Source organism: Pezoporus flaviventris, unplaced genomic scaffold, assembly GCF_033815535.1.
Source record: "Pezoporus flaviventris isolate CSIRO_AGI_PZ_B2104156 unplaced genomic scaffold, CSIRO_AGI_Pfla_v1 ptg000001l, whole genome shotgun sequence".
Classification (NCBI taxonomy): Eukaryota; Metazoa; Chordata; class Aves; order Psittaciformes; family Psittacidae; genus Pezoporus; species Pezoporus flaviventris.
Window position 1 is genome coordinate 10,112,649 of NW_026892549.1, and position 17,684 is coordinate 10,130,332.

Here is a 17,684-nt window from a genome sequence, read left to right on the forward strand (position 1 = left end):
GCCAAGTAGTACCTTTGATACAGGGACACAACAGAAAAATGAAAGAGTGGGTTACTTTGTATAACCTGTGCAGCAAGATGAACTAGAATATACCTGTGAGAGCCTTTATTAGGTTCACAGTTGTGGGATTTTCCTTCTGTCTTCTGAATTTCCTTTGGGGGGAGTTTTCTCAAGGAAGCCTGCAAATGGTTTCTGGTAAAATTGGTGCTATTTCTATCTAGTTATTTTTTTAATGATACCTACACTAAGTTGGTAGCAGGATGTAACTTGTATAGACAGTGGGATGCATATAGTCCTTAATTTCAAAAGAGGTAGAGTAACTGCAGATTATGCTTTTGTATTCCTATTTATCCTCATACTGTTTCTTTTGAAATCCTAATTACTAAATAGCTTTGTAAATTGAATCCAATAAAAAGTATCTTCTAATGCTACTGTACTAAATAGCATTTGGCTATTAACTGATTAATGTATAACTTTAAAACCTGTGTAAATAGTATCATTGGGAAAATCACAAATCTTTAATATAATTGTATCAATGCAGCATGGATTTGTTTGTACATCACTTTCCAGTATATAAATGTAAACAAGAATAGGGATTTTAATTTTTTATTCATGCTTAAAAATTTGACAGATTTCTCATTTAAATACTATGCACATATCATAGTTCAATAAGGAGGCTGAGATTCTTTGCTCCCTAGTTGTTTAATGGATCTCAAACTTTAGACATTGTGCACATGCTTTCTGCATGTTGTCTTGAGTTATGTCTGTGTTGGCTTTTTGGAGAAAGGGAACAGTTGCCTCTGCATAATTCCAGATTCTGTCTCAATTGTACAGAGCTGCTTTGAATTTTATGATAAATAAATGGTAATCTTAAGATCAGCTGCTACATTTTTATAAAAGCTGCGTGGCAGATTTCAAAAGTCTTTGAAACCCTGGGCCAAAGAGGTAAGTAAAGTACTAATCGAGAAGAAAGCAAAACTTTGGTTGTAGACCCTAGCTCATGACTCTCGGAGCATCTGTGGGCGTAGCTTGGTCTGTTCATGGGCTGGAGAATCGTTGCTCCCTCTGGAATCCTCCCTTGCTGTCCAAGTTAGGATTTCTAGGGTTGTGGGGGGTGTTTTGTTTTTCCTTTTCCCTTCCCCTCCTTCACCAAAGATAGTTTGCTCCAGTCCTTTTCCCTTCCCTGCCCAAAGGAAAATTTCCCAGAAGGGTCTGATCTCTTCCAGTTATAGGTGCCTGTCAGGTTGTCCATCTTTTGTCTCGGGATTCATCTGCAGGCTCTCAGTTAATAGAGGTGTATTTCCCTCTACATCCCCTCCCAAAGTATTAATCTGTACCTTCACATAGCTTTATTTTAGTGAGGCTGGTGCTGTTGAAGAGTGTACTTAATGGAGTACATGGGCAGAGCAGGTATAGGAGTCACCACTGCAAAAAGGTGGAGGTACAGCTGTTTCTCTGTTCCTCTTGTGGCTTTCTTCACGCTGGCTAGTGTTCATATAAATTTCCTTTGCACTGCCATAGCTCAGCAGCCCAGCAAAAGCTACTCTAGCAAAAGAGCTTTATGGTTCTCTGTCACTTATTGTTGAATCACACAATGAAGAAGTTTAGCAAACAGCAGAGCTGATGTGGAGGTAGAGGTGGAACCATACTTTGAAAGCGTGGTGCAGAGGCTACAGGGAGAAGAAAGAAGCAAAAGCTCTCCCCTTTTTGATGGTAGTGAGTACCCTGTTGATTTAGCTGTCTTGAGGCATTGATATAACTTGCCAAAATTAATTATTTCTGAGAACTGTGTCTGTAGTGGTCCTCAAGAGCTAAGCAATAGCTGGATGCAATAATTATCTTTTAATTATACCCATAGTTTTTGTTAATGTAAGAATGAGATATTTTTGATCCGTATCTTTCTGCTTAAGGCATAAACATTTTCCCCTTTCATCCTAACAAAGAAACATATGTAACTTCTTATGAGTGGTGTTGGTTGGTTGGGAGAGTTCGTGTTTGTTCTCATCACAGGAACCCTGAGGTTATGATGCTAATATAAATATGTTTATATTGTTTAAATGTTGTCCAAAATAATTGAGGTGAAAAATAGCTGGATAAGCTTTTGTTGTGGCAAGTCTTTTAGATAAGAAACTCCAAAGATCTGTTTTTCTAGGGAAGATCCTGAGCTTTCTATTTAAAACAAAAAAACTTCCACATCCAATGAAGGCTGTATCACTAATATGCTGGGGGTAAGGCAAGGCTGTTCACGGAGACTTTGCTGTACTCATCCATCATTTCTTCCACTTGTGCTGTGGAAGGAGGTGCTGCACAATGCCGCTGTATAAATTATGGTGAGAGGCCAGTGTTTGTTGGTTTGGATTTTGTTGTGGTGGTGTTTTCTGGTTTGGGGTTTTTTGGTGTTTGTGGTTTTTTTCCTTCCTCACACAGCTACTTTTATGACAGAGTTTTTTAATTCACATAGATCCTATACAATGCTCAGCTCTCTCAAAGTAAAAGCAGGTGAATTTGTGTATCCCCCTGAAGTAGGCAGTACAGCTTCTGATGGGGTTAGTATGAGTCTAGTCTTCTGTAGTAAAGGTAATTGTTGTTTAGTGCAGAGCATCTTTTATGCATTTTTTTTTTTTCATTCCTGATATTTCCTCTCTGGGAAGATTATCCTTAATCCTGCTTCAAAGGGAACAGAAGTAAGTAAACCCAACATTGATTCTTCTCAGTTTAATGGAATACAGCATAAATAGTACAGAAAATAACCTACTGCTGTGATTCCTCTGGGCATGTGTACATGCATAAACAGGTCTTTTGGATAATAAAGCAACTTCTGAAGAGAACTATAGCTTTATGTGTGACTGGAGCAAATGTTAAGAGCTAGGATAAGTTGCTGCATACAGTCTGGAGATCTCTGACTTGTGGCAAGCCTCGCTGGGAATTCAGCAGTGACTGATTTTTGACCATGAGGTTATGGGGTAGCCTAACCTGACAGTCATAATCATACTAAAAATTAGGTAGGTGTGTATTGTCCACGACAAGGGATAGTCTTTAGACCTGTACAAGATTTCTGTTGAAATATCTGGTGACTAAAAGCTTGCTCATAAATTTTCAAATTACCTTTGCACTGGCAGCATATTCACTTTATGTGTTGAATTAGAAGGCCGGGGTGAAAAAATTTACATTCAGTGTTTTGTCCTGAATTTGATTGATACCAGTTATTTTGATAGCTGTTCCTCTGGTCTTTTGACAACATTTTCTATGTGTCACGATTCAGGAGGTTTCTGTCGTAAAACTCGGGAATGGCTTTGCTAGATGCAGTCTTTTCTATCTCTTGTCCTCTGGGCTGTGCAAAAGAAAGCAGTAAGAGCACAGCATTGACAGTTTTAGGATTGTCTCACTGAGACGTATATGCCTATAGATGTATGCTAAGACAGGCTAAGAAAGTTGGGGTTGTTCAGCCTGGAGAAGAGAAGGCTGCATGGAGACCTCATAGCAGCCTTCCAGCCTCTGAAGGAGGCCTGCAAGGATGCTGGAGAGGGACTCTTCATCAGGGTCTGTAGCGATAGAACAGCAGGTAATGGGTTTAAACTTAAACAGGGGAAATTCAGACTAGATCTAAGGAAGAAGTTCTTCACTGTGAGAATGGTGAGGCACTGAAACAGGTTGCCCAAAGAAATGTTAAATGCTTCATCCCTGGCAGTGTTCAAGACTGGGTTGGACGGAGCCTTTGGTGATGGCATCCCTGTCCATGGCGGTGGGGTTGGAACTAGATGTTCTTAAGGTCCTTTCCAACCCAAACCATTCTATGATTCTATGTAGTACTGGACTTCTGTCTTACAGCTGATAAGAGTTTTCCCCTCTGAATAGCTGATTCAGAATAGTTGCCTAGACAAAGTAGTTACCACTTTTCAGAAAGAAAATCAATAGAATTTAGGTTTAATGGTGGTAATACAGTGTTACCAATACGATAACGAAGGGGGAGAACATAACTTTCAACAATAAGTGTTTAGATGAGGATGAAAATCTTGAAGGTTAAAGAAGATAAATGTCACATGTTATCTTCCACTCTTGCATACAAGTCCTTGTAATTACTGTCTGTTAAAGTAGGTACCTATTGTTGTTACTTATAAAACCAAAAATAAAAAATACAAAAGAAGAACCCAAACAAAACTAAAATTGAAAGGCTTTTTTCATGAGACCTGTTGCTAGCTGTTTAATTTTTTTACATGCAAAACCAGGTGGTGCTCTGTCCTTAATGTTTATTCCTTTCAACTGTTTGGATATTTTTTGGGTAGAAGTATCATGTCCCTCTTATTAAAATTTGCCAACCTATATTGGTTTATAATGCCATGCAGTCTATGGCCAGTGTTGGGATTTGATATAAATCAACTTAGTCAGTTTGCTTACTAGAGCCCTTTTTCTGTCCAAACAGTAGATTGACTTTTAAGGTCTGCCTTCTTGTTTTCTTCTCCTTTTTCCCATCCTGTATGGGGGACAGGAAATTAATACCCAAATATATGGGGAGATGAAAGAGGTGGGATTCATAAGGGTGTACTGGATCTGGCCCCCTCATTCAGTCTGCAGCCCATAAAATTCCTGAAGTATTTCTAAACTTTTACAGATTGAATTAAAGAACTAGAACCAGATCATCTCAGTTATGAAAACTGAATTTATGGAAACTGCAGGGATGGAATGTTATCCAGCTACTAGTAACTCACTATTGTTGGTCACAAACTCAAGGTTGCTGTACCAATTTCAATGAATCTATGGCTGTTATTACTCAAAAAAATCAGGTAAACAAAGATATATCTTTATTATGTGTGTTTTGCTGTTAAGCTGAAGTACAGGGTTTGTCATTTTCTTACATGCAGGCTGATAGTGATTCTGGTTGATTCAAAGTAGCTGTGTTCTATAAAATAAAAAATAATTATATTTTGTTTGAATCGAAACTGCGCAGCTTCTCAGTTCTGTCCTACTTACTGTAGGTTACATTGCACAAAATCTACAGGCTTTAAATCTATCTGCAGGTGAAAAATCTGTTCATAACATGTTATAGGCTGATTTGCAGTTAGGTTGTTGTAGGAAATATTAGGACTTTTTACCTGTGCATCAGTTTTCCAGATTGGCATAGGCAAGGAAATTGCATTTGCAGTGTGAGTTTTGTGAATTCTTTTTTTTTAAAATGGCCTTGCAAAGGAAGCTCTTAGTGAATTCGATAGAATTAAACCAAAGCCCCTTCAAAATGTTGACTACAGTTAATACATTTGTGGCTTCTATAGGGAACAGCAATTAAATGATATTTAATTTCTGAAATTATATTTGCAACTGGACATAAATGTTTAGAAGAGACCTGTGGTCTCTTCTAACATTTTACCTAAATACAACACAAATTGTATATTAGTCAACAAAATCAAACAGCTTCTCTGTTCACATCTTACTTACAGTAAAGGTAAATCTGAGCTTTTTCATAAATCTTAAATAACCATCTGGATTATCTGGAAGAAACAGTTCTGTGTCCTCTGGAAGAAACAATACTGTGTCCTTTGTTGCATTTCTGCACCTTTTTGTTTCCTGTTTGTTTTTTTTTTATGCGTAATCATTTCAGGGATTAGGGTCTTTTACAGGCCTGAATCATAGCCCATCTTTTATCTTTCTTTTTCATACTCCTTCGCAGCAAGGTTTATTAAGTCACAATGCCTATATGTCTTAACCAACCTGTATGTTTCTTCAGATGTAGAAGAGTAATTGTAGCCAGGCTTTAGTCTCGCCTGCAGGAAACCTGGAAGTCTGTGGGCCATTCTGTTGCTGTTTCATGCCATCACAGCCTTCTCAGTTGTACCGAGGGAGTAGTTCAGCATGATGAGGTGTTCTCGGAGTTACATATTGTTTGCTATTTGATTTCCATTGTTGCCTACCACTTCAAATGCATGCTTCCTCTGGGTGGTGATACTACTTATTTCTCAGAAGGGCAAATCTGAGAAGGGAAGATGAAACATTGTCAGTTTTGCAGAAATTTGTAAATCCTCATTCAAGGGCAGTTATTTTGATGAATAAAATAAAAATGTTTTCTGTAATTCAGGTTGCAAAAAATATGGATTATGCGTTGTGCTTATAGCTTATGAACCATGACAAAGAAAAAAGCTTTTAATGCTAACAGGAATCAGTGAGCTTTCATGGCCTGTTACTCCTACACACCTGCTGGGCTGCATATTTCAAACTGTCTTTTCAGACTCTGCTGGAAGATACCTGCTTGTTTATAGAAACAGTTTCACTGGGAATGCCAACAAAATTTTTATTTTGACTACTTGTTAACTCTGTAATACAAAAGTGTCTTGTAAGTCTGATGAAAAATACTATTACTGCTAGAGAAAGAAAGTAGAATGAATAAATATGAAAAATGCTTATTTCTTCCATGGTTTTGTTTTCTTGAAGTGACTGTTTTTAGGTGTCATCATATTCCCTCTCCCATCCTGCCAAATAAAAGTATCATGCATTTTCCTTTGATTTTTAGGCATTCAAAAGGGATGCTCTTGCTGATTCAAGACAACACAGTTCTGTCCAGGACTCTACACTGGGGATAAGGACATGGGACTCCTCCTGCCAGATTCCAGATGGTTCATTACATCTGACATCTTGGTTGACAACTGTGAAAAGGAACTTTGGATTATTTTATTTTATTTTTGTGGGAGACCACAATCCCCAAATTGTAGGACATATCAGGTACTACATCAGATACTTACTTAGACTTTTCCATAATGTTACTTGATTGTTACTTGTTTTCTGTGAAGGACTTTTAAGCATTTACATCTTACTGTTTTTATTTTAAGGAATGAAAAATTCTTGGTTTACATCTTTCACTGTAGCTTAATGATGATGAAAAGTTGTATATTTTTAGGGAAAATTTGGGGTGGTTCTCTTATAACTTTAACCATTAGTTATCTTTATACAGTATTAAAAATTATTATTTTGAATTATAATTACTTATGATGGTTGTTATTATCCTAATTACCAAAGCTGTCTCTTTCTTTCTTTGTTGCTTTTGGGGGAGTGCTTAATTTCATTTTGACTAGTTCTGCTACATCTAGTAGGTAGGATAGTTCCTGCATTTGGAACTTGTCCTGTGGTTACCTGGCAACGAGGTACCTTAAAAGTTTTAATTAAATTTATGAATGTTTGCACACTTGGTGCATTAGGATTTGTATGTTTACTTTAAAACTCTGTATGTAATTATCTTTTAGATGTGAAAAGCTTCTCTTCTTTCTGTTGGAATTTAGTTTGATTTAGAGTACCTGAACGTTCAGGTGTTTATTTTAAAATATGGAAGGGAAAATCTGTGAGTGTTATCCCATAGCGTAGCATTTAGTTCTCCTTTGTATAGATGTCTGTTGTTAGAAGCCTTTTGATAAGAGATGATCGCAAGGCAGGAAAATACATCGTGACAGAAAGGGGAATCCTGTTTGCAGCAAAATCATGTTTATTCTGGGTACTGTTCAGATATGCTTTGTTTTAATTCAGAATTACTCAGTGATCCTTTTTTTTCTTTGTCCTAAAGGTTCCGTGTTTCTTGTAGAATTTTAAAATAACCTTTTCTAATGAGGATGTCTGATATTCTTACTGTAAAAGATGGAACTGATGCAATGAAGGGCTCAGAAGCTGAATTTAAAGATACAGACCCAATTGAAGACCTTATAAAATCAGGAAGTCAGGAGCAGATTCAGGCAGAAAAGGATGAAAATTGTCCGGATAGCAAAACCAATATGCCGGTAAGAAGCTTTTCACTTTATTTTTCACTAGTATATCATGTTAAATGAGTCTGTTTTGTTCTTCTCCCTTTTCATGATTCTCTTCATGTATTTCTTTGGTACAGGTCAGGAAAACTTGACTTGTGTTAGGGAAACAAGTTGGATGATTATTCTCTTCTCCTTTGCCCCACTTTTCTGTAAATATGAGAGTTGGGAATTTTTGATTGTTTGAAGTAGATGGGCAGTTTTCATGTGAAACAGATGATTTGTCCATATAGGTGCTCTCCTGGGTACACATGTGAAATTGAGTCTTTGCAGCAGAACAAGGGAAAAATTTGGCATTCAAGCACCTTCTGTTGTTGCTGTGTCTTGACTGAGTTTAAGAGACTGGACTATGTTAATAGTACTCTATATAGTAATAGTGAGGTATGAGTGCTGCTTGTATGAACAAAGCACTACAGCACAGCTTATCATGTCTGTGTTGAGGAGGGGTGACCAGTCTACAGCTCTTGAGCCATGTGCATTTTACAGGTGGCTCAGGTGTAACTTTTACAGCAAAGCTGTACAGCACAAGATTAAAGTAATCAGATGTAGGTAATCCAAATCCCCAGGTGTCAGAGGAATCAAGTCAGTGGAGTTCCTGAGCCAGAAGGTTTGGGTCCTGCCCTGGCCACCAGTAGAAGGTCCAGCCTCTTTCTGCCTACATCAGTGGCATAGTGAGCTGGTGAGCTATCATCTCATCTTGGCTACTAGCTAGTAATGCCTGTACTTTCTCTTTTCCTTCATTCTTCGCTGCTTGACAATTTAAGTAAGAAAGCTTAGGCAGTCTTTATGCATACACTGAAGAGCTCATGCATATAAATAAATGGCCTTTGTGAGGTGGGAGATGGACCTATAAAGAAATTGTGGCATGGAAATTTCAAGTGAGAAGGAGGCAGGGTGCATAGGATGCAAATGTCTTGTGTTAAAGGAGAACACACCGGTAAGGGTGGGTTAAGAATTTATGGCAGCAGATTTGATATCTCTCAAATTTAGTTGCACATTTTGCACTTATGCTCAAGAGTCCTGAAAGATGGATCTCTTTCACGAAGGACAAACTAGCTAACTCCTTGTCAGAGGCTGCCAACTTGATCATTGAAGACTGCAAGTGTCTTAGATGAGGAGTTAATGAAAACAACTGAAACTTTCTGGCACAACTGCAAAAATGGGTCATATTTCTAAGAGAAAACAGAAGCTTGTGTTTGACAAAAAGTAGTTTTCTAAAGGAATTTTGTGTCTGTGGGTTAGCAATAAACAATTTTCTGATAAAAATCCTGACTGGGATATGGGGTATGGCAGTATTCTCTTGTGGGTTACAAAAACAGGACAGTACTTTATTAGATTCTTGTTATTAAGAACTGAGTAAAAGGTTCTTCTGGGAATAGTTTTATTCAAGCGTAACAATTCAGAATTCCATTGAGTGAAGTAAGCTGTATCTGCTATGTTAAATTGCTTCCAAATAAATCTTATAGACCACTGTAATAACAATAGAGTTTTACACTTTAATATCTGCTGGCTTTATTAAGGCTGGCATCTGTGTAAAAAGATATTTTTATGAAAAAATAAATCCTTAAAATGAAATAATTCTCCCGTAACATATGAGAAATAACTGCTACTGAAGCACTGGTAGATGTTATGGCTGAGCTGGTATTTTCTTTAATCAATGAAATATTCTAGTAGTGAGCCTTAAAAATCAATTTAAGATTTATTTTCATATAGTTCAGTAACTTGGAAATATTCATACTTTCTCATTCAAGAAATCTCATTGAGTGGATTTTAGTGTGGAAACTTCTGTTGAGACCCAAGTGGCAAACCTGCCTTCCTGCAAACAAATGTTTTGTATAGTTAGACCTAGTTTAGAGAAATGAAATGCTGTCACTGACTCTGGGGTTTGGGAAAGGGGTTGGTTGCTTGGTTTTGTTCTTGTACAGGAGTAACAGCTGGTGGCTGGAATAACTACCTACAATACGCAAGATGAATTGAACACCTGTGTAATGAAGGCTGTTTGGTAGAGACAGCTTTACTGTCTTCTGCGTTTAGTGTTTGCATTAGTGTTGCTTCCAGGACTCTCCATCAGAATCAGAACGTTGCTTTTACACAAGTAGTGTAATTAACACCCAAGTCTGTAGGCTGAGGATGCTGATTTCCAGAGTGCTGGGATGACAGGTATAAGGTGGAACCTTGCTAAACCCTCTGTAACAGCTGAAGTCAGTTAATGTCACTTGTGCTGTGGTAGCTGTTAGTGCGAATAAGTATGTCATATTCAAGGTTTTTTCATTAAAAAACATGCTTTATGCCTAAATATGAAACAAATTTTGGCCTGTCCGTAGTAAAAAAAAATGTCTGAGAATAGAGTAGTCACCAAACGATTACATAGTTTGGCTAGTGAAATTTTACTGGGTGTACTACTATTCATTAAGTGCAGGTTAAATGTTCATGTAGAGGTGAGGAAAAAGCAAAGAATTTGCAGAGAAATGTTAGAGAAGATTATAAGAAGCTTTTTGGAGTTTTATTCTTTTGTTTACTAATTGAATATATCTGAGGATAGGTTGGGGAATTTGGATTTGGCTTTCCTAGCTAGTAGCTCATTACTCAAGTTTTATACCTATTGGAAAACTACGGTAGTGTTTCTGAGTACAATTATCACTTGACTTCTGACTTCTAACTTCTTTACAGCCAAGTAAGAGACAGATGTTGGTGTTTTCTCTTTCTAAACCTGCCATCGTTTGAATTTGGGTACATTTCCAGATCTTGATATTTCCAGAAACTGGTGATTATATTTTTTAAATGCAACTGTGGCTCTAAATTTCAGATTATTTTGAAATGTCATGCATTAGTAATCTATTTGCTATTGCATACACTGTTGGAGCTACAATGTAAACAAGAAAAAGTACCTTATTAGAGTACATGGCTAGCACTCACAGTGTTTTTAGGCAGTGGAAATGCTTATCCACTATAAGGACTGCTGTTACAAAGTTAATGTGTCATAGAATCATAGAATGGTTAGGGTTGGAAGGGACCTTAAGATCATCTAGTTCCAACCCCCCTGCCGTGGGCAGGGACACCTCACACTAGACCATGTCACCCAAGGCTCTTCTGTCTAACCTGGCCTTGAACACTACCAGGGATGGAGTATTCACAACTTCCTTGGGCAACCCATTCCAGTGCCTCACCACCCTCACAGGGAAGAACTTCTTCCTTATACCCAATCTAAACTTCCCCTGCTTAAGTTTTAACCCTTTACCCCTTGTCCTGTCACTACAGTCCCAATGAAGAGTCCATCCCCAGCATCCCTGTAGCCCCCCTTCAGATACTGGAAGGCTGCTGTGAGGTTTCCACGCAGCCTTCTCTTCTCCAGGCTGAACAGCCCCAACTTTCTCAGCCTGTCTTCCTATGGGAGGTGCTCCAGTCCCCTGAACATCCTCGTGGCCCTCCTCTGGACTTGTTCCAACAGTTCCATGTCCTTTGTATGTTGAGGACACCAGAACTGTACACAATACTCCAAGTGAGGTCTCATGAGAGCAGAGTAGAGGGGCAGGATCACCTCCTTGGACCTGCTGGTCACGCTCCTTTTGATGCAGCCCAGGATACGGTTGTCTTTCTGGGCTGCGAGCACACACTGAAGCTGGCTCATGTTCGTTTTCTCATCAACCAACCTCCCCCAAGTCCTTCTCCACAGGGCAGCTCTGAATCTCTTCTCTGCCCAACCTGTAGCTGTGCCTGGGATTGCTCTGACCCAGGTGCAGGACCTTGCACTTGTCATGGTGTCAGGAAATACTGAAACAAAACAAAAAAAAAAGAGCTCAGATTTATCTTACAGGATAGTGCCTTTTACTCATTATTAGAAAGGTTTTGGTTTGTGGGGGTTTTTTTTTGTATGTTTTTGTTTGTTGGTTGGTTTTTTTTAACAAAAAAATATTTAAAATCTCCATAACAATGAACATTGGCTTATGTGTAATCCAGAAAAGGAGGCTCATTCTTATTCTACAGTTCATGCATGGGGTTGAGGGAAAGACTATTAGTCTTGAATACTGTCAGCTCTGCGCTGAAAAATAACAGTAAGTAGATATAAGGTCTTTGATGGGGGAACGATTGCCGAGGCAGTAAAAGACTGAGATAAAGACAGCTGTATATTACTACATATCAGGAAAAGAGCTTGCAAGCTGTGGAGAGCAAAACCAAAATACCAGTAGCAAAAAAAGGCCTCATGGAAGGATGGAGGCTGGTGCATGAATGCAGGAGTTGTATGCATGCACTGAATGATATGGGTAGAGTAAATTTTTTTATAAAATGAGTAGAATTCTGTCTTGGATTTATGCTAGTAAAGCAGATATCCCTGTCCTTTGGGTGAATTATCTTTTTTTTTACCTGGCAGCTAGACATTTCCCTTTCTACAAGTTTCTTCCCACCGTACTAGCACAAACGTTTGTTTTCTCTGTGTCTTCCACAGCTTGAGTTCTCTGAAGCCTTTCCCCAGCTGTTTTGGTCTTGTCAGGATTTACCTGTCTTTATCTCAAAAATATGTGACTGTTATGTCTTGCCTGTCCTCTGAAATGTCCAAACAGTACTTCAGAAATTTATATAGTACCTTCTCACAAAACTTTTTACACTTCTATCTTTCCATCCTGTGCCCGACCTGTTTTTATCCAAATTGTTTAAACAGCATAGTGATGACAGAGGAAGGCATGCAACAGCAGCAGATCTTTGCATTTAATTTGTGATCTGTGGAGGTAATTAGGAAAAAATAGACTGATACCCCTACTGTAAGCCTAGGTATATCTGATTATATGTATTTGTTAAGCTCTTATCTTAATTCCCCTTTTTTATTTAATTGGAGATGAAGCATGCTAGTTAGTCTTAAAAGTTGTGGTGTGGTTTTGGGGTTGTGTTTTTTGGGGGGAGGGAATGTGTTTTGTTGTGGGTTTGGCTTTGGGGTTTTGTTGTTGAGTTTTATTAATAAAAATCCTGATAATTTTCATCATAAAATTGTTGCTTTTAAACACTGTCTTGAAATCATGTCCATAATGACTTTAAATGGGGCATAAATTCATTTTTAATCTTGCTTTCATTAACACACTTTTCTCAAGTCAGTAGAAGTCTGAGAGCTGCAAGTATGAAGAAATTGGTTAATTTTAGTTTACAAAGGATTACATATTCTAAAACCGCTATAAATTCTTTTTCACAAATGGGGAACATGAACTCTGTAGGGGCAAAACATATTAAATACAGAGAAATTAGGACAGAACTTAAATTCACAGACCTGAAAAGAAGGGAAAATGTGCATTAACAGCTGTAACATGGATTGACTACCTGTTGTCCTGGAATTCCAGTAGAAATGTAGTTATCTTCAATCAAAATGGTTTTGCCTGAGAACGGAACTGTGCCCACTCATCTTCAAGCTTTTTGAACTTTTTTGAGAGTGCTTATTGTTGATAGTACAGGTCTTCCTGTTTTGTATTTCCTGGCAATGGCCTTCAATCACACACCTTTTCTTACATTAGCTGTCCCTCTAAGCCAGCCACACCAGATTTATTCCAGTGCTGCTTACCTGTCAAGTGTGTGGTGCTTATTCCTCACAGTTACACTTGGATGTGAGGGGAGCTTGTATTTCAGGTTTTAACATCCTTAAAATTATGCAGGAAAGCAAGGAATCCACATCAATCAAGGTATTGCTTTACAAGGCAGTTGTTTCTAGATAACAAGTCTTAATATGATAGGTGGGATGATACTTGTTGGGTTAGTTTTCCAACTTGGAAACATGGCATGGTTTAAGCCCAGCTGGTAACTCCGAACCAGGCAGCTGCTCCCTCACTCCCCTCGCTCTTCTTCCTCTTCCCACTCCCAGAAGGAGGAGGAGGAGGAGGAGAATTGAAAGAATGTAACTCCCACAGGTTGAGATAAGAGCAGTCCAGTAACTAAGGTATAACACAAACCACTGCTGCTAACAACAATAATAATAATAGTAACGGAAATAACAAGGGAAGGGAATACAACTGCTCACCACCCGACGACTGATACCCAGCCCAACCCAAGCAGCGATCTGGCCTTCTGGGTAACTCCCCCAGTTTATGTAGTGGGTATGACATGCTGTGGTATGGAGTACCTCTTTGGCTAGTTTAGGTCAGGTGTCCTGTCTCTGCTTCCTTCCAGCTTCTCCTCCTTCCTGGCAGAGCATGAGACTCAGAAAGTCCTTGGTCAGAGTAAACATTACTGAGCAACAACTAAAAGCACTGGTGTTACCAGTGCTGTTCCCAGCTGAAAGTCAAAACCACAGCACTGCACCAGCTACTAAGGAGAAAAAAATTACTGCTACTGCTGAACCCAGGACAGGATCCACCCCTTATTCCATGACATTCATGTTATGCTCAGATCCCCCATTTTTCAGTGTACCATTGCTTTTGTCTCATGTATATATACACCTGCACCCACACAAGGAGAGAGATATAATTCCTTAGTCCATGGACCAATCCCTATAAAGCTGCTAAATTCATCCAGTCCATGATGTCAGGCTCCATCTCTTGTAACAGTCTTTCAGAGCAGGAGAGACTGTGTGCAGTGTTGGACTGTTGCCTGCTGATGACACTGCGGAACTCATCTGGTCACTGCTGAGCTCATCTGGTTTTGTCATTCTTTGTTGGGATGATGGCCGGAGGGAAGTCCGTGCCAGTTGCTGGTGACCTGAAGCCATCTAGTCGGTGGGCTATAAAAGTATTACAGAGCAGGCAACAGCATACAATTGAGTTTATTGGCTGTTTTCCCCTAAAATCAAATCCCCTTGAGGTATACATTGGACTTCCCTATCCTCCCGCATTACCCACCAAGTATATCTGGGTCCCTGAGCAAAAGCAATCCCACAAGTGGGTTTGCCTTTGCCTGAAGCGGGAAGAACCCAGACTGTCTCCCCCAGTAAATTTTTTATGTGCACCACAGGAACTTTGTCCCCTTCTACAGTATGTAAAAGTTCTGATTGGCCTGGGCCAGCCCTGTTGGCAGATCCTCTGGTGTTGACCAACCAGGTGGCTTTTGGTAAATGTGTATTCCAGTGTTTAAAAGTCCCACCACCCATTGCTCTTAGTGTAGTTTTTAATAGCCCATTGTACCATTTGATTTTCCCAGAGGCTGGTGCATGGTAGGGGATGTGATATACCCACTCAATGCCATGCTCTTTGGCCCAAGTGTCTATAAAGTTGTTCTGGAAATGAGTCCCATTGTCTGACTCAGTTCTCTCTGGGGTGCCGTGTCACCACAAAATCTGTTTCTCAAGGCCCAGGATAGTGTTTTGGGCAGTGACATGGGGCACAGTGTATGTTTCCAGCCACCCGGTGGTTGCTTCCACCATGGTAAGCACATGGCGCTTGCCTTGGTGGGTTGGTGGCAGTGTGTTATAATCAGTCTTCCAGGGCTCCCCATATTTGTACTTCAGCCATCATCCTCCATACCCAAGAGGCTTTAACCGTTTGGCTTGCTTAATTGCAATACATGTTTCACACTCATGAATAACCTGGGCAATAGTGTCCATTGTTAACTCCACCTCTTGATCAAGAGCCCATGTGTATATTGCATCTCTGCCTTGATGGCCTGAGGTGTCATGAGCCCACTATAAAACCCCACCCTTATGTTGCCAGTCTAAGTCTGTCTGAGTCACTTCAATCTTAGCAGCTTTATCCACTTGTTGGTTGTTCTAGTTTTCCTCGGTGGCCCAACTTCTGGGTACATGAGCATCTGTCTACATGGTGTACCTTCACCACCAGATTCTGCACCTGGGCAGCAGTATCTTGGCCACAGTGCAGCAGCCCAGATGGGTTTATCTGTGTTGCCAGTTGCTCTGCTTGCATTGCTGCAACCATCCCCACAGGGCAATTGCCATCATCCATGAGTCAGTGTAGAGATAAAGTACTGGCCACTTTTCTTGTTCAGCAGCATCCAAGGCCAGCTGGATGGCTTTCACCTCGGCAAACTGACTTGGTTTACCCTCTCCTTCAGCAGTTTCTGCAACTTGTTATGGGGGACTCCATACAGCTGCCTTCCATCTCTGATGCTTCCAAAGCACTGGAGGGGCCCACTGAGCTAGATATTTGCCCATGCTATCCCACACGCCCTGCCACTCATGACTGTCCAGACTTGAGGAAAATCTCTTGGTCCTCCTGTATCATTGTCTAACCCTCAACAAGACCCAAACCTGACCCTGCTTAGCTTCCATGACCCGACAAGACTGGGCATTCTCAGGGTGGTCAAACCATAAGCAAAACATACAGAGTATATGCAGCAACTAGCTGGTTCCCAGCAAGAGGAGCAGGGTGCTTTTAAGGGCATTGAAAGGATATTCAGGATCTTTAACTCCTCCAGAATCTACTCCCACTGTATATAGTCTGGTGGGGGAGCAGAGGGTGTGAGGGAGTATCTTCTCCATAGGTTAACCCCTCAAGGAAAGGAAAAAGAAAGATGCATAATTTCTAAACACTTCCATTATATACCTCCCAAAGTATAGAGGCGATGACCACACTGGTAACGCAAGCCAGACCAGTTTCATAATCAATGAGTCTATTGTATTATAAGTCATTACCATAAAGTGCAGCAAAACATGAACCTTAGCCCAGGCCCCCCAGCTGGTAAGCACTAAAACAGCAACTACCTGCTGTAAGGTACAACATACTGAAACTCTGAGATCAAAAGCAACAACTTTGAGAGCCAGTAAATCAGCATTGTGACCAGTGACTGTTAATCCAAAAAATGAATGCTTATCACAAATACAATTAGACACACTCCAGTCAGATCTGTCCTTATCTCATCCCTTGATGTCCCATGTTGGGTGCCACAAAGAACTGTTGTGGTTTAAGCCCAGCCAGTAACTCAGTACCAGGCAGCCACTCGCTTATTCCCCCTACCCTTCTTTGTCCCCCCACTCCCGGAGGGATGGGGAGGAGAGTTGAAAGAATGTAACTCCCATGGTTTGGGATAAGAACAGTCCAGTAACTAAGGTATAACACAAACCACTACTGCTACCACCAATAATAATAATAAGGGAAATAACAAGGGAAGAGAATACAGCTGCTCACCACCCACAGACCGATACCCAACCTGACCGAGCAGTGATCCAGCCCTTCTGGGTAACTGCCCCCAGCTTATATACTGGGCATGACGTGCTGTGGTATGGAATACCCCTGTGGCTAGTTTGGGTCAGGTGTCCTGTCTCTGCTTCCTCCTGGCTTCTCCTCCTCCCTGGCAGAGCATGAGACTGAGAAAGTCCTTGGTCAGGGTAAACATTACTGAGCGACAACTAAAAACGTTGGTGTTTCAGTGCTGTTCCCAGCTGAAAGTCAAAACACAGCACTGCACCAGGTACTAAGAAGGAGAAAAATGACTGCTACTGCTGAACGCAGGATAAAACACAACTGTAATTCTGCAAGCAAAATGGAAGATAGATACAACGCACAAAACACTTAAAGGACCATACCATGAAACTTACCTTAATTGTGATTGAAATCTGAAAACCACATTAAACATTTTTATAAATAATTCAGGTTTGATACTAGATCATTTCAGTTTCAATAGCTCAAATTTTGAAGCATTTGCTTCACTTTATCAGGGCTGAGCAAGCGTACTTAAGTTTTGGCTTTAGTGAATTCTTGAGACTTTAATTCAGTAAGCTGAGAGGGAGGTATGTGTTTCTTACAGATTTTAATTAAATTTAGTTATGACATGGTTCTTTTTCCCAGCAACAATCTTCTCTGTTGTGGGTGTTGTTTTCCTTTAATCACTCTTAAAAAAATGAAATATATGTCTTATCCAGTTAATTAGCAGTAGCTTATGTGTAAATCTCTGGTTAACGTAGTAGAAAGTCTGGCTAGTTTTTTGCCAAATGTAGGTTATTTTTCATGTTGTCCTGACAGTGAACTGAGGACTCCAGTGGCAGTG

General features: G+C 39.9%; 1 protein-coding gene across 13 annotated transcripts in view; it reads left to right on the top strand.

The window, feature by feature from the left end:
* Positions 1-17,684, top strand: part of R3HDM1 (R3H domain containing 1) — a 92,036-nt gene that overhangs the window by 29,310 nt on the left and 45,042 nt on the right. For all 13 annotated transcript variants that reach the window (XM_061444566.1, XM_061444598.1, XM_061444626.1 and 10 more), the window contains exons 2-3: positions 6,500-6,708; positions 7,541-7,751. In XM_061444566.1, the coding sequence (XP_061300550.1) occupies positions 7,581-7,751 (171 nt within the window). In that variant the 5' untranslated portion in view covers positions 6,500-6,708; positions 7,541-7,580. The remainder of the gene's footprint in view (positions 1-6,499; positions 6,709-7,540; positions 7,752-17,684) is intronic.